Raw genomic sequence first — 17,439 nt, forward strand, 5'->3', positions numbered from 1 at the left:
ATATGTTCATAATAATAATTAAACTGTTAACAAAACTTTGAATTTTTGAAATACTTATCTTCCTCAGGAATAGATTCACCTTAGCTGTATTTTGGCAAATCATTTAAGAATATTTGGTGTTCAATGCTATTCAACTTCGTACTTTGTTTGGCTTTTAAACATTTTTTGATTCGAGCGTCACTGATGAGTCTTTTGTAGACGAAATGTGCGTCTGGCTTATATATACAATTTTAATTATGGTATCTATGCTGAGTTTATATACTACCACTGGGTCGATGCCACTACTGGTGGAGATTTATTTCCCCGAGGGTATAACCAGCCCAGTAGTCAGCAACTTTGTGTTGACTTGAGTTATCATTGGTATGTTCATAATAATAAATTAACTGTTAACAAAACTTTGAATTTTTGAAATACTAAGGCTTATCTACATCAGGAATAGATTATTTTAGCTATATTTGGCACAACTTTTAGGAATGTTTGGTGTTCAATGCTCTTCAACTTCGTACTTTATTTAGCCTTTAAACATTTTTTGATTCGAGCATAACTGATCAGTCTTTTGTAGACGATACGCGCGTCTGGCGTATTTTTAAAATTTTAATCCTGGTACCTATTATGAGTTTACTAACTCAGGGATAATTATCTGCTAGCAGCGGTACTGACTCGGGGATAATTATCTACTAGCAGCGGTACTGATTCGGGGATAATTATCTACTAGAAATGGTACTGATTCGGGATAATTATTTTCTAGCAGCGGTACTGACTCGGGGATAATTATCTACTAGCAGCGGTACTGACTCGCGGATACTAATCTACTAGCAGCGGTACTGATTCGGAGATAATTATCTACTAGCAGCGGTACTGGCTCAGGGATAATTATCTACTAGCAGTGGTAGTAACTCAGCGGTAGATTGACCACTAACAGCGAAACTAACTCGGGGATATATATATATCTACTAGCAGCTGTACTGACTCGGGGATAATTGTCTACTTACAGCGGTACTGACTCGGGGATAATTATTTACTAACAGCGGTATTGAATCGAGGATAATCATCTTCTAACAGCGGTACTAACTCTGGAATAATTATCTACTAGTAGCGGTACTGAATTATGAGAAAAATGATATGGTATTCTGTTAGAACAATGAATTTGTCTGCACGGTATATGTCATGCATTTGTTCCGGGTTGGATTGGAGGATAAGTTGTAAACTATTTTGATTAGTGCAATAACATATTTTGTTTTATTAAGTTGTAAAAGCTATAAATAAAATTTGATATGCAGATGCCGTAGATCGAATGCTAATTACATACATTCAATAAAATATCATACGTAAATAATTCGCATTACTTAGTCTTTAATGTAATTGAACATTGACATATGCAATTATAGTAATTTTAAAGCAACATATAAGAAGAAAACATTTTATAATATGTTTAAGATATTATTTTTTGTAAGATGAATCTCATTATGTAATGCTGGGCTCGTTTTATTTCAAATTTGAAACTACATTCCATCATATTGGGTTTTTATTCAAGCTTTTATAGCAATTAAACGGTTTTGTGTTTCTAAAGTAATTTATTTTACAGAGTATTAATCGAGCATATTTCAGTTCTAATGTCAGAGGTAGCCTCGATTCACATAATCTCGACTCCTTGTAGTAATAAGTCAATATGCGTGACAGTTTGAATACTTCTTTAAGTGAAGTATCAATTATCGCAGGGTTCTGAGAAGATACTCGGCTATAACATTTCTGTAATTTACAAAAACATCTGATTTACTCAGTTGATGAACATGCATGTTTTATAATTATTCGAAACAGAGGTAATTTGTTAATTAAATTCCTGTGAAGCTTAAAATGTGTTTGGTTGATTGATATATATATATATATGACGATTAGTGTGGGGGTATTTAAAGAAGGAAGTTAATCAATACGTAACATAATTCAGAATGAACGCCACGAATGATACCACGGAGTGTCATTACTTTGATCTTCTATGTTTGGACAGACATAATAAAACAGACCAGGCATACACAATTCTTATGAAATATATTTTTCCGAATTTTTATGAATGGATTTATATTGCCTTATTTAGTATAGTTTTTTTATTTGGTTTAATTGGTAACATTTTAGTATTTTACGCTGTATGGAGTAATGTTCACCTACGGAATACGACGAACTTTTTCTTGGTTAATTTGTCCATAGCCGATTTTTTAGTACTACTTGTATGCTTGCCACCAACCGTTATACATGATATTGCCCAGACATGGTTCCTTGGAGAGACGATGTGCAAGATCATTACATATTTACAGGTAAGACTTATCATTTCTCTCTCTCTCTCTCTCTCTCTCTCTCTCTCTCTCTCTCTCTCTCCTTACATATTAACCGGTAAGTAGTTGTTGTGTTAAAACAACTAATCTCTTTCTATGCAAGAAAAAAGAGGGACATAGCGTTGGGGAAACACCTATAACTGAATAAATATAACTTTGCTACTACCGTTTCGATTAAAAAATATCTTCTTATCGTTCTAAACGTATAGATTTAATTCTACAGTTTTTTTTACAACAGATGTCAACACAAAAGAGTAAATAAATTTCTTTTCACAACCTATCTTTATTACGGAAATGATTTTTATCTAAACATTTGTATATATTTCTTTAGTAATGGACTATATTTTTACAACAATGATAACTTGTGCAAATCTTATTAAAGGAATAGAAACGATCATTAGGAGGAGCAAATGTTTGCATATTATACAAATCCTTATATAGGGTATAAAGAAATGTACTAGTAATAGGTTCACTAAACACATTCGAATTTAACCCCAAGCGAGTCTTTTCTTACATATGACCCATGTAATTCCGTTGACCTTGCTGATTTTTTTTATTTTTATGACCATGATATTTTGCTGAATAAGTTCGACAGTGATTCGTATATTATGAAAAGTTCAAATTGGTTCAACTGTTTACACACATATTTAATTACGCCGAATTGGTTCAACTATTACACAATTCTTTTATGATATTAAATATTGTAAGAATATATTTAGAATATTTTCGTTTTGCTTAAATATACAGAGGGGAAAATTTTATCGGTTCTACTGCTACACATACATTTTGGAAGCTGAATTGGGTTGACTGTAATACGTATATTTTAGGAAATCTGAATTGGTTCCACTGTACTGTATATTTGGAAACGCAAAAAAGGTTAACAATTCTTCAAAAGTGATTTAACTTTTTTTACCCCGTGTATATAATACGCATTTTGGTACATTTTTAATTAGAACTTTAAAGACTTGTTAATTACTGTCACGTTATCTTTCACGTTAATGGTTGTCATATAAAATAAACAATCATTAGTTGCTGGCACGATGTTAGAAATAGTTCGTTATCAGTGAAGCCGGTTTCTCCAGTGTATTAGAAAACGGGTTGATTTCAGAGATTTGGAATTTAAACAAATTCTATAAGAATTTACAAAAGACACTCTCTTCCTTCCGGGTCACCTATATTTATATATTGGTATTGTATGTAAAAGGGTACATCTTATAATACTGCCAATAAGACCTCGATATGGCAAAGATATGATAAACAACAAGTCACCATACGGGTACAGGTTACATAACTTAACACACTTTTAAATGTATTCACTGCCGACTTTATATATTCTTTAAAGTTGTATATGTATGATTTTCCCATGACGCAACAAAAAAGGAAAAAAAACTTCCTTGAAATAGATATGTTTCACAATGAAATAAGATTTTGTTCATTTGACCTTACCCTATTTGATTTTCTAGTTATAACAATACTATGAGTATCCATTTACTGAGAAGTATGTGCATATTAACTGACATGCTTATAATTCATAACAGTAGACAATTTTTCTCCGACACATTTTTAAAGAAACGCAAGTTTTTTAGAAAGCTTCTGAACCAAATAGGTTTTTTATTTTTTAAAACCAAATGTCCGGTATACCAATTAATGCAATGTTATTTTTATTCCGTAACACATTTAGTGAATACACACAATTACTTACAAACATGTGTGTTTTCTGATGTTATAAAACTATTTATATGAAATGGTTCATTAATGCATGATTTTCTACAGCTTATTTTAAAATTCGTATCAGGAAGAAATTACCAACAACATGATTAGATATTTCCCTTTGATTTTTTGGAAAATCAACAACATTTCAGTTTAATTATAAATTTTGTAACATTCGAACACTTACACAGAATGAAAAGGCTGTGTTTGTTATGTGAAGCCAATTAATTGTCGCATCGAATGAATAACTGTGTTTTTTAAGTGAAGCCAATTGATCATCGCATCAAATGAATGCCTGTGTTTGTTAGGTGAAGCCAATTTATCGTCAAATAAACGATTATAGAGATTTGGATATGATATGATAATCACATTGGATTACGTTTGAAAGTTTTTAAAGTTTCTGAAACAAGCTCAACTGTTTTACTGTCATGTTTTATGTATAATCAAGGTAATGACCAGTAATGATGGCCATATAATTTTTCTCAGGCGAAAACAATGACCATTTTTATATGGTTAAGTGGTCACACATTGTTAGTGATCGAAGTATTATACGTTTATTTTACGTGTATTTCACTCTATTTGTTTTATTTAGTTTATGTCTTAGACTTTTAGCTTGGTAACAGCGTTCAGTAGAATACGTTTATAGATATCTAGTGGTTTTTCTGAAGTACGTCTATCTTTGAATTCAGACAGAAGTTGATTAAACTTGTGATTTGATGTCTTCGAAGCCATTGAAAATTTGAAAAGTCTTAATTGCAAAGTTTTGCTATTATGTTTCAAGATTCTTGTCAAAAGAATGTTTGTAATAAGTCCATTTCACATTACCTTCAGCTTGCAATGATGAAAACTTTGAATAATCTTCATTAAGAAGTAAGACTTCCAGGTCATGTTGAGATAACCAAATCAATTCAACAATTAAGGTATTACTACATTAAATGGCATTTGAAATATTGATTCCGATGCAAATTAGAACACATTTGATTCTAACCACAATGATGATTAATTAACAACATTTTCTTGTTACTTGCACTGCTTGTTAATGTCAGCGATGGTTGTCTGTCTCAACATGATAAACGTTTTGGTAACATTATATCCTTGAAACTACAAATACTTCATAAAAAGTAAAATCACAAAAAAAACTGAAATCCGAGGAAAATTTGAAACGGAAAGTCTATTTAGATATTCATGTCTCCTTCTCTTCGGCCTGTATAAAGCAATTTTAATTATAGCTTATTACGGAACTGAAAATAGAGAAGATGCTGTCGGAATTCCAACATCATCTTTTGTTCTGTTTGATACCCTTCATGGATTTGCTGGAAAAGTAATGTCTATATTGCCCTCTGATCACGTTCATAAGTTCCAAGCGAGAGGTTTAGCTAACTATAGAACCAGGTTTAATCCACCACTTTTTCGGTCCCATAATAATATTGCTGCTTGGTTCATCTTGCAGTTTGAATCTGAACCACGGAACTTGTTTTTAAGGTTCAATTACGACAATAAAAGAATTAGAAAATGAACTGAAAGCCACTAACATTTCTATGTACATGTTTTATTGCAATAGGTGGTGTAACCAAGCTTGAAACATAACCAGGCATATTAAATGTTTTCTATCTGCTACAAATTGTAACAATAAACATTAAAAAAAAGTATTTGATTTAATGTAAACTTGAACGATGCTTGTATTGAATCGCAATAAAAAATATACCCATATCAGTCAAAACCCTAAACATGCTTACATATAGATATGTAATATAGAAACGGCATCAACAAGTACACAAATTGTACTTCAAGGAATAAATGAACTATTTTTAAACGTAATAATAAAGTTTAAAAATTGATAACCTCCTTGTCATTTACTGGATTTGTTCGAAATTTGAAGTTTTTTTAAAATTGTGTTCATAAAGTTTGAATAAATTTTCCTTCAGATTCAAAGACAGCAATGAGAGTATTTTGTTTTGAGATTGCAAGGTCGATACGAGGAAGATATCTGCTTTAACTCAAGTGTCAATCAATCAGCTAATGATGAATAAAGCTTTAATACAATAAAATGTTGACAAATCCTTAGTGCTGATTGTTGTATACCTCTACTTATACTAGGAAACAATTAACTAGAAAATACTCTCATGTTCATTACACGCCACTCAAAGTACATTCCTATCATTGGTATTACAAGTTAATTTCTGTAAACCCGAGAAAAGTCAACAGCTATATCCTGTCATTTGGTCTAACAAAGTTTAAAAGTGAAAGAAAAAAAGTAGAAGAAGCCTGAAATAAATAATGGTGCATTGGCAACAACTGTTCAATTTGTCCGCCATATTTGATACCAGACATACGGTCTAATTGATTTAAGTGTGCTCGTTTTTTCACAAGTACCTAAAGTTATCTCATTATTACTGCATCAAATACCACGAAAATAAAACCAGCATATCATACGAACATTCTTAAAGATAAATAAAATATGAAAAAGAGACATAACATTTATTGAACACTTGTTGTTTTTCAATAACTTGTAATCCGAAGAAACACGTAATCCAGAAAATATAAGCTAAGTCTTATCAATATTTCATTATCGTAATGTTAAAGGGCAGAAACTATCCTGTTCATGTCTTTGGATCTTATTTTCTACGATATCATAACTGTACATAGGTACTTTTAGGCTGTAAAAAGATGATGCAGTATTTCTAACAAGATTATACTTACTTTATCATGGCTCTAAACAGAAGTTTTAAAAGAACTAGTTAAATTATGAGTAGTAATTTAGAACAATGAATATGAAGGTAACTCGTTACTTAAACTTATGTTATATTATAACTTGCGAACACCCATAACTGTTATTTAGGAAAGTTTTTAAACTAAACATACATTGTAGATTGTTAGTTTTTAGAACCACCTTAAGTATGATGCAACACAACAATGTCAGTTCATGGTACACTTCATATAGTTCGAGGCTGAAATGTTTTTATAAGTACTAATGTTTTATATGATTAACTCGGTCCAATTTAGAGTCTGAAAACTTTCTGATTTTCGTAGAAGTGTTCATGATATGTGCATTACAGTTAACCACTAGCATATAGTAATAGGAGTATTTGTCAAACATAACTGTGCCTACAACTAGCAAACATATGTCATATACTCGACTTTCATCATTAGATTTTTTGTATTCTCTAAATCAAAAACAGATTCATACAACTCAAATGTTTCTTCAGTGGTTCAATGGTGTGAAATTCACTATCCAGTTAAATTTAAAAAGTCAAAAACTTTTCGGCATTCAAATACCGTCACCAGTCATTATATTTTTTGACAACTTGTGAAATTTATAAGTTCAATTACAATGTATACTGCAGGTGTATCAATTTTGATATATATATAGTTTTCGTTTCGACATATTAATGTTGATAGTCCTTTTAAAATCTGTTCTAAAAAAAAAGTAGATTTTGAGGGAGAATTTCAATTTCTTTCTTATATTAAAGGTCAATTATAAGAAGAAAGTCAATTGATTTAATATTTTATACTGCAACTAGTTGTGTTTATTTCCTAAATATAGTAACAGTTATATTTTGTATAATGTCAATTTCATCATGGAACATTTTCTCCACAATCAGGGGTTCATTTAGGGATGAAAAAAAGTTTGACAGTTGTGTTACGATTTAAAAAGCTATCATTGTATTTCTTTAAGTTGCAGTATAAAAACGATATTAGGTCAATGTCATAAAAATATAAACTTTTTTGTACTCGGCTCAAAACCGTGGAAAAACTCGGTAGAACCTCGCCCTTCCCCAGTTTCTCAGCTTCATACAAAAAAAGTCATATTTTTCTTTCATGACCTAATATTGTATATATAATTAGTCATTTATAAGAGGAAAAGCAATTGATATAGTTTTATAATTTTGACTGTATTTTATAATTATAAAATATTTTTAATCGAATTAATAAACTTTAATCATAACTCATAAGTACAAAAATTTCAGATATTCTCAGATTAATAAAGCAATAAACAGTAAAATATTCCATTATGTATTCTAGCAGGGAAGGAGTACAATTACCCCATAAAATTATTTAAATTTCATTTTGTAATAGCTATCGTGTCTTTTTTTGTCATTAATCTTCCTATTTTGTCACATAAGTCATCATTATTTGTTTTACAGCGAATTCTTAGAAAATGTGTAAAATTTTCACAATCATTGATGCATTAAAATAACATGATCAGTGAGCTACAATTGTACAATTTTTATTTTATATTTGGAAATAGTAATATATATCATTATAATTTGGTTATGTGTCAAAAATTAAAATCACAAAGATACTGAACTCCGAGGAAAATTCAATCGGAAAGTCTCTTATCAAATGGCAAAATCAATTGACAACGAATGGACAAAAACTGTCATATTCCTGATTTGGTACAAAAATGTTCTGTTATATTTGGCTTAAACCAATATTTACTTTAAGATAGAAATACATTGTAGTAAGATGTGGTAAGAGTTTTATATAATACATAACCAATATCTCTTGTTATCCATGTATACACACAAGCAAAATGTATGGATAGAAACACTGAAAAAATGATGAAAACGTATAAATATTCATGTAATTGGTTTTGATGTTATATTTGTTATTCTCGTGGGATTTTGTCTGATGCTTGGTCCGTTTCTGTGTGTGTTAGTTACATTGTTGTGTTGTGTCGTTGTTCTCCTCTTATATTTATGCGTTTCTGTCAGTTTTAGTTTGTTACCCCGATTTTGTTTTTTGTCCATGGATTTATGAGTTTGAACAGCGGTATACTACTGTTGCCTTTATTTAACAGTTTGTATTGTAATCACCAGTACAAACAATTGGGGGTAATGTGGTTTTATTTAAAATGCTGTATGCATTTAAAAATATTCAAAATTACAACTTCGAGAAATAGAAATTAAAACAAATTATTAAATTTACATACCCCCCCCCCAAAAAAAAAAGGAAACACAAAACTACCTAAAATTATCTCAATTAAAAAAAAACACTTTTGGAATATTTTTTGTAATTGAAACGTTTCTAGATCGGTACGCCACAAATATTTTCGAGAATCTGTACATTACTTGGTTTAAAGTCTTGTTTTTTTCTGTGATTATTTCTTTATCCCAAAATATACTGATGACATATCAAATAAGCTACGTGAACTTCAAAACAACACAGAGGTTCGTATGAAAAGACGTGAAATTAACGGAGAGATATAAGGGTTAGGGCGAATACATACTATTTACTTTAAAAATACAATAAATAGCATTGATTCGTACTATCTCAAACTAAAATTTCTGGATCCCGTACGACAGTGTTGAATTTATAAAATGCAGCGACTTTTTTAAACGTCAAAACAAAGAGGGATTTATAGTGATGACAAAGTTTTTATCTCAGAGGTAAAAAAAACCAAACCAAAACAATCACATTGACCCCTTATATCTTAAATAAAGGCAATCAATAGTAGTATACCGATGTTCGAAATTCATAAATCGATTGAGGTCTCGTAAAAATATATGTTTTTGTTCAAAAGTCAATTTTCCTTTAAGAAAAATGTGAAATTTTGTTAGTAACTGCGATAACTCTCAAATCGTTATTTCTTGTTAATTTAACCTGTTGATACTATACGCAATGCCTTTTCGTTATTGAATGTTTACTTATGCAGGGGGTATATCTGTCGAAATATCAGCTTTGATAAGGTTTTGGCATTAGTGTAAATGTTCACGTCCTCATACTATGAATAACAAAAATATTTATTTTGTGAAACATATTCCGTTAAAACTGTATACCTGACAATACAAATATTTTTGTTGTGTATATAATAGTTATTTTGTTTTCTTGAAATTGAACATATCACAGCCGAATACTACTGTTTCTTTTATATATTCACCCCTTTTAATGATTTTGTATTTGTATTGTATCATAGATCATATTTATTCGTCCAGTGTAATATGTCTTTTGATTGAGTTAAGTCATTTCAATTAATATTTTATAGTGTGTATTTCTATGTTGAGATGTTACCCTATTGTTTCAGGTAAGGGTTAAGGTTGGTGCCTTTTTGAACGTTTAAACCTGTTTCAATTATTTGCACCTGTCATAAGTCAGGAATCTGATGTTCAGTAGTTGTCGTTTGATGATGTGCTTCATAAGTGTTTCTAGTTTTTTGTTTTTTATATAGAAGAGACCGTCGTTTTTATCGTTTGAATGGTTTAACACTAGTATTTGTGGTGGCCTTTTATAGCTTGCTGTTCGGTGTGAGCCAAATCTACGTGTTGAAGACCGAACCTTAACCTATAAAAACAATTTCCTTAATAAATTAGTTGAATATTGCCACCAACAGAAATGATTTTATTCATATGAATTACATAAATCATTTGTTTTATTCAACAGAAGTGAAATCATTTGCATATCAACAGTTAAACTGATGCAGACTGCTAGTTTATTTCCCTACATTGGAGATTTAGTTTTAGTCAAATTGTCGTATAAGTTATTATTTTATCCATTCACTACATAAATTGAACGATTTGTTGTTTAATCTTCGACATAATCATTAACACTTCACGAATAATGATATTTAATGTGTTATTTTGACAATGGTCCATTTGTAAACTAAACTGCATCGATATCCATTCTAATGAAAGCAATAAAAGTTGAAAGTTTTTTGTAATTACACCACATAAAAGATGTTATCTTATAAACTTTCATACTTTTATACAGTTGATTGTGATAAAATGTAAGTTTTAATATCAATAAAATCAATATAAGTTTCGTTTTAAACAGGTTATCAAATCACTCAATTAGAAAGTATTTATACAACTGACAAGTTCCTGCTGAAAATTGTTTTGTATCAGCAAATTGGTGATTTCGTTACCACACAGAAGTCCTTGTAGAAACGTATAACATTCAAATAATCACTGTGATTGTTTCTAAATATCTTGTCAATTCAGGTACGATTCGTTCAATTAACCAAATGTATAATTTCATTCGTACCAGATTTGATAAATCTACGCTTGCTATTTTTCATAAGGTCCTCTGACCATATTTATTTCTAAATAAAATTTATAAGATTACCGACTGTCTGAATATATCCTTGACCCATTTTCAAAAGAATTGCAGTTTACATTAGTTACAGAAAAATGTTAGCATAAATCAGTAATGTTTAACCAGGATTGCCAGTTAAACCATAAAAAATGACATGATTTAATGAGCTAAGTTTCTTCTATACAGTCAATAGTTATGTGGTCACAATTTCGATGACAGTTATAGCAAACCAAATAAGATTTCTGGTCTCAATTGATTATAAAAAATAACAGAGTGAAATGAACCAACGCCTGGTTGATTGTGTTCTAACTTCCCTAGAAGGGTATGTGAAATTCTATAATTCTACGTCTAACATAACTTTGGATTTTTTTAACCCTGTATACCACCATTCCCCATGTGAAATTATAATGTTTTGGAAAATACTTTAAACGACAAAATTTCTTTCTATGTGAAATTTACTTTTTCTGACGTCAAACACTTGAAACAATGAATATGGTTTTTTTAATTTGATAGATGATTGTTGTGCTTTTTTGTTGAATATGTGTTTGTTTTGAGAATGTGACACAGTGATGACTGCTGTACCAATATTTTGACTACTTTACTTATTATGTTTCTTTTGTTCACGCATCGTTGTAAATATAATGGAATTTGATGCGACTGTCATACATGTGAGAGGTTAAGCACTATAAAACCATGTTCAATCCACCATTTTCAACATTTGAAAATGCTTGTACCAAATTAGGAATATGACAGTAGTTCGTTTGATGTGTTTTATCACTTGATTTTGCCATTTGATTCGGGACTTTCCGATTGAATTTTCCTCGGAGTTCAGTATCTTTGTGATTTTATTTTTTATATGTATTATTTCCACGAAAAATAAACCATGGTTCTCTCATTCTATCACCGGTCACAAAAGTGATCTCAGATAAAATGAGAACCATTGTAGTATCTTAATTTAGAATTGAAAATGAATGAGTCCTAATGCTACCATTTTTCGCTTGGGTGATAGTTTCTTTTTTGTAAATGATTGTTTGTTTTGAGATTGCATCACAGTGATTACTGCTGTACCCATATTTTGACTATTTTATTTATTATGTCTGTTTTGTTCACGCATTGTTGTAAATATAACGGAATTTTATGAGACTGTCGTATAAGTGAGAGGTTTAGCGCTACAAAAACAGGTTCAATCCACCATTTTCAACATTTGAAAATGCTTGTACCAAATCAGGAATATGACAGCAGTTCGTTTGATGTGTTTTATCACTTGATTTTGCCATTTGATTCGGGACTTTCCGATTGAATTTTCCTCGGAGTTCAGTATCTTTGTGATTTTATTTTTTATATGTATTATTTCCACGAAAAATAAACCATGGTTCTCTCATTCTATCACCGGTCACAAAAGTGATCTCAGATAAAATGAGAACCATTGTAGTATCTTAATTGAGAATTGAAAATGAATGAGTCCTAATGCTACCATTTTTCGCTTGGGTGATAGTTCCTTTTTTGTAAATGATTGTTTGTTTTGAGATTGCATCACAGTGATTACTTCTGTACCCATATTTTGACTATTTTGTTTATTATGTCTGTTTTGTTCACGCATTGTTGTAAATATAACGGAATTTGATGAGAATGTTGTATAAGTGAGAGGTTTAGCGCTATAACATCAGGTTCAATCCACCATTTTATAAATTTGAAAATGCCTGTACCAAATCAGGAATATGGAAGTTGGTGTCCATTCGTTTGATATGTTTTGTCATTTGATTTTGCCATGTGATTAAGCTACCAGTCTTGTATTACAACTCCAGTTTCCGGTACATGTCAAAACATGGAGGGAAACAATCTTTTGGGGGATATCAATCCAGGAAAGTGGAAGGATATCATGTTAACTGGAAGTGGTGCGGCCTAGTAAAAACAGCAAACAGAAAGTAGAAAAAAAAGTTTTGACTTCAGGATTACGTAACTTTTAATTCTTCGTGGCATGACCCACTTTTTTTTCGATTAAATCACAATTTCACAATTGTACATACATGATATGAACATGAAAAAATTTCTATGTAACATTTTTTATTTTTTTTATTTTCAAAGATCAGCTGTTTTGCATGTAAGCCTATGGAGCAGTCAATTTACAAGACTGCAACCTTAAGGACTTTCTGATTTAATTTTCTTCGGTGTTCAGTATTTCTTGTAATTTTATTTGTATTGAAACATTATCTAAGTTGTTTTTAAAAGCCTGGCATCCTTATTTTATTGTTATATTCTATGGATTTTATAATTCTTTTCGTGATATTAATTACCGAAGCCTTGAAATAAGGATTGATGACAGATTAAACTTTTGTGCAGATTATATTATTGAAGTTTTTTTTTAAAACGGAGGTATAAGAAACATTACAAATTAATAAATTTCATTAATCTTTTTGAAGTTATATTTTTTAAATGATGATATTCAGTCTGCTCAATTCAGGAAAAGTTAACTTTAGCTGTATTTGGATAAATAACTTTCTGAAATTTAAGTCTGTGTTCCGCGTAAGTCTTCAAATGTGCATAAATAGATAATGACGATGTTAGAGATACTACCGACATAGATAAACCTGCTTCATATTTTAACCTTTTTCTCGAAATGACTACTGATGGTAGGTTTATGACAAACGCGATGATTTTAATTTTCCTGTAGTCAACTTTCCATTTCTGTGTAGCAACATCCCAGCGGCACCAGCATATGGAGTATATGTGTCTCAATTGATACGTTACTCTAGAGCTAGCTCAAAGTACGTTGATTTTGTTGAACGAGGTATATTGCTTTCTCAAAAGTTACTAAGACAGGGCTATGAATCAATCAAATTAAGGTCATCACTCTAGAAATTTTACGGTCGCCATCATGACCTGATTGGCCACTATGACAAAAGTGTGTCAGAAATCCTATCTGATATTCTTCCTCAGTCATAATAACCTTCCACTATTACCGAACTGTACAAAGAAATAACACGACGGGTGCCGTATACGGTGCAGGAAATGCTTACCCTTCCGGAGCACTTGATTTCACTCCAGGTTTTTAGTGGAATTCTTGTTGCATCTTATTTATTTTTTATAACTGTTGATGGAAATGTCCTTTGGTTTTGTGAGTCTTTTTTACTCCTTGGTTTTGATTGTTATTGTCTTAGTCTTAGAGGATTTTGTATTAGTTGTTATTGGTTTTGAAATAGCTGTCAGTAACTGTGAGTACTCTCAGATCTGTACTAAGTGTCTTTTTGTGGTGGGTATGTATAACTACCCTGCCATGTTCACTGTTTATTTTTGTAAAATGTATTTCTGGGTTTTTAATTTGATGAATCAAACCCTATTCTACTGATTTTTCTAGTTTGTTCTTTTGTTGTACTGTTTTTGTACTGTTACATGCATGTATGGGGAGGTTTGGTGCGTTCAAACTAAATGAATATAATGTGCCCGTCCTTATTCAGTGGTTATTGTCTGTTGCTGATAAAATATTTGTTTTTCGGTCATTATTTTGTATGTAAATCAGGCCGTTAGTTTTCTGAATTGTTTTACATTTGTCATTTTGATGCCTTTTATAGCTGACTATGCATTATGGTTTTTTTGCTCGTTGTTTAAGGCCATACGATGAACTATTGGTTCTGATTTCTGTGTCACTTGTGAAGAATTGTCTTATTAGGAATAACACCATATCTTCTTATTTTCATATTCAAAGGTTTAATGATTACTCATTTGATTTTTGTACAGAGTGAATTTTATTTTTTTCACATAGTGATCTTATCTTATCTCACTGTGTGGAATATCAAATACTCTCTTTTCTTTTTATTTACTTAATACTTAAATCTTGTACTTGATGTAATACACGTATATCTGCTTTGCAGGATAAAGAATACTGCCAATATGTACTAATACCTTCTTGTTATTTTTCAGTGTGTCAGTGTGCTAGTATCTGTTGTGACCTTGACTGCTATATCAGTTGAACGATACTTAGCTATCTGCCGACCATTGTCATTCCGAGGCTCCAGGTTCCGAACAGCTCTTGCTGTGATCATAATATGGATACTTTCTCTAGTGTCTTCGTGTCCATACCTGATGTTTATGACATCAATTCATGACGATTTAGTTCCTGTATCAATTGTATTGCTAACAAGTTGTGTATCATCCGATTTCAACCAGGAATACATATTCCAGATATTTTTGATGGTAATATTTTTCCTGATTCCATTCCTCATAATGACGTATACATACATTCGCATCGCTTTGTGTTTATGGAGAAGCAGTACATCAGGTTCTGTTGCTTTAGGTAAGTATGCATACTGTACTGAGAAACTTATTTATGAAAAATAACAGAATCTAAAAATTAGACTTGCTAATAATCGAAGCGAGTGAGTCTAAGCTATACATAAGGAGTAAAACGTCAAAATGTACGACAAAGATGAAATTGGTTAAGGGTTGTCAAAACAGAAAAAAACACCATTAGAAAAAGTTTCCTTAGCCATATTTGGCACACCTTTTTTGGAACTTACAATTTTGATCTGAGCTGTCATTATGACATTCCGTCTTTTAGAAATCCAAGCATAAGTATCCTTATACTTCGTTGATTTTACTAAAGTCAATTTTCATAACTGGAATGGAAGCATGTCCTGTACTTCCTTGATTATATTATCACCAGAAAATTAGTTTGAGTTTTAGGACATTTTGATCTAAACATTCCTGTTCTAAGTCAGAAATATAACAGATGTTTTCTATTTCTTTGATTTGTTACAGCTTTTGACTGGTATGTTTTGTTACTCTACTTTTAACTCGTCATCGGTCAAAAAAGAGTTATATTCCGTCATTTGAAAGGGTTACCTTTCTATCCTTACGTTTGCGATTAATAAGGAATAGTAAAACTATGTATCTGAATTGTTTTGGTTCCGAATGAGTCATAAATTAAAACACTTAATGAGGTAGTCACATTCTAGCTAGCTGATTGCAAACTTATCGTTATACGTTATTTGACATTATACTTTCAAATTTTCTGATACACTCTATAGGCATTTATTTTATCGAAGAGGGTAAATTCCTTATGCTGTGGTTAAACATACAAAATTTAGTCCTGGTATTTATTTACAACCACTAATTCGATGCCACTGCTGGTGGAGATTTATTTCCCCGAGGGTATTACAAGCCCAGTGGTCAGAACTGTTTGTGCTGAAATGAATTATCATGATATAAAATTGAGAATGGAAATGGGGAATGTGCCAAAGAGACAACAACCCGACCATAGAAAAAAACAACAGCATAAGGTCACCAACAGGTCTTCAATGTAGCGAGAAATTCCCGCACCCGGAGGCGTCCTTCAACTGGCCCCTAAACAAATATATACTAGTTCAGTGATAATGAACGCCATACTAATTTCCAAATTGTACACAAGAAACTAAAATACAAGACTAACAAAGGCAAGAGGCTCCTGACTTGGGACAGGCTCAAAAATGTGGCGGGGTTAAACATGTTTGTCAGATCTCAACCCTCCCCCTATATATCTAGCCAATGTAGAAAAGTAAACGCATAACAATACGCACATTAAAATTCAGTTCAAGAGAAGTCTGAGTCTGATGTCAGAAGATGTAACAAAAGAAAATAAACAAAATGACAATAATACATAAATAACTAGCAGTAAAATATAACTGACATGCAAACTCCAGACATCAATTAAACTGACTGAAAGATTATGATTTCATCATATGAACATCAGGCACAATCCTTCCCGTTAGGGGTTTAGTATCATACCATCATAACATATATGAGAAGAACATAACCCGTGTCATGCCAACATCTGGTTTTTGAATAAATGTGTTTAGTTCCGATGCAAAGACCCTATAAGTGAATCAATATTAACGCCAAAATATGCAATCTTTAATGACCTTACAACAGTATCGTAACTAGTTACTAATAAGTCTATTCAAAGGTTTTGTTAGTTTTTGAGGTGAATACTGACACCTTTGTGCTTTATAAAGAATATTTCCATAAAAATTGGATGTGAAATACCTGAACGTATAAGAAGTCTGCATGTTGAACTATATTTACGAATGATGTCCTCATACCGATGATAAAATTTAGTAAATGTTTTGACTAGTTTGTGATATGGTTATATTTAAAAATTAACTGTTTACGAAATTTTGAATTTTTTGAAATACTAAGGCATTTATACCTCATACATAGATTAAATTAGCTGTATTTGGCAAAACATTTAAGGATTTTGGTCCTCAATGCTCTTTAACTCCTTACTTTATTTGGCTTTAAAACTTTTTTTAAATCGATCGTCAATAATGAGTTTTTTGTAGACGAAACCAGCGTCTGGCGTATATACAAAAAATTTAGTCCTGGTATCTATGATGAG

At 31.2% G+C, this 17,439-nt stretch overlaps 1 protein-coding gene across 1 annotated transcript in view; it reads left to right on the top strand.

Moving 5' to 3' along the window:
* Nucleotides 1-1,762: 1,762 nt before the first annotated feature.
* The window catches only part of LOC139504854 (orexin receptor type 2-like), a 44,456-nt gene continuing 28,779 nt past the window's right edge, over nt 1,763-17,439 (top strand). Inside the window, exons 1-2 of the mRNA XM_071294772.1 lie at nt 1,763-2,309; nt 14,988-15,360. Of these exons, the coding sequence (XP_071150873.1) occupies nt 1,947-2,309; nt 14,988-15,360 (736 nt within the window). The 5' untranslated portion in view covers nt 1,763-1,946. The remainder of the gene's footprint in view (nt 2,310-14,987; nt 15,361-17,439) is intronic.

Source organism: Mytilus edulis, chromosome 1 (genome assembly GCF_963676685.1).
Source record: "Mytilus edulis chromosome 1, xbMytEdul2.2, whole genome shotgun sequence".
Lineage (NCBI taxonomy): Eukaryota > Metazoa > Mollusca > Bivalvia > Mytilida > Mytilidae > Mytilus > Mytilus edulis.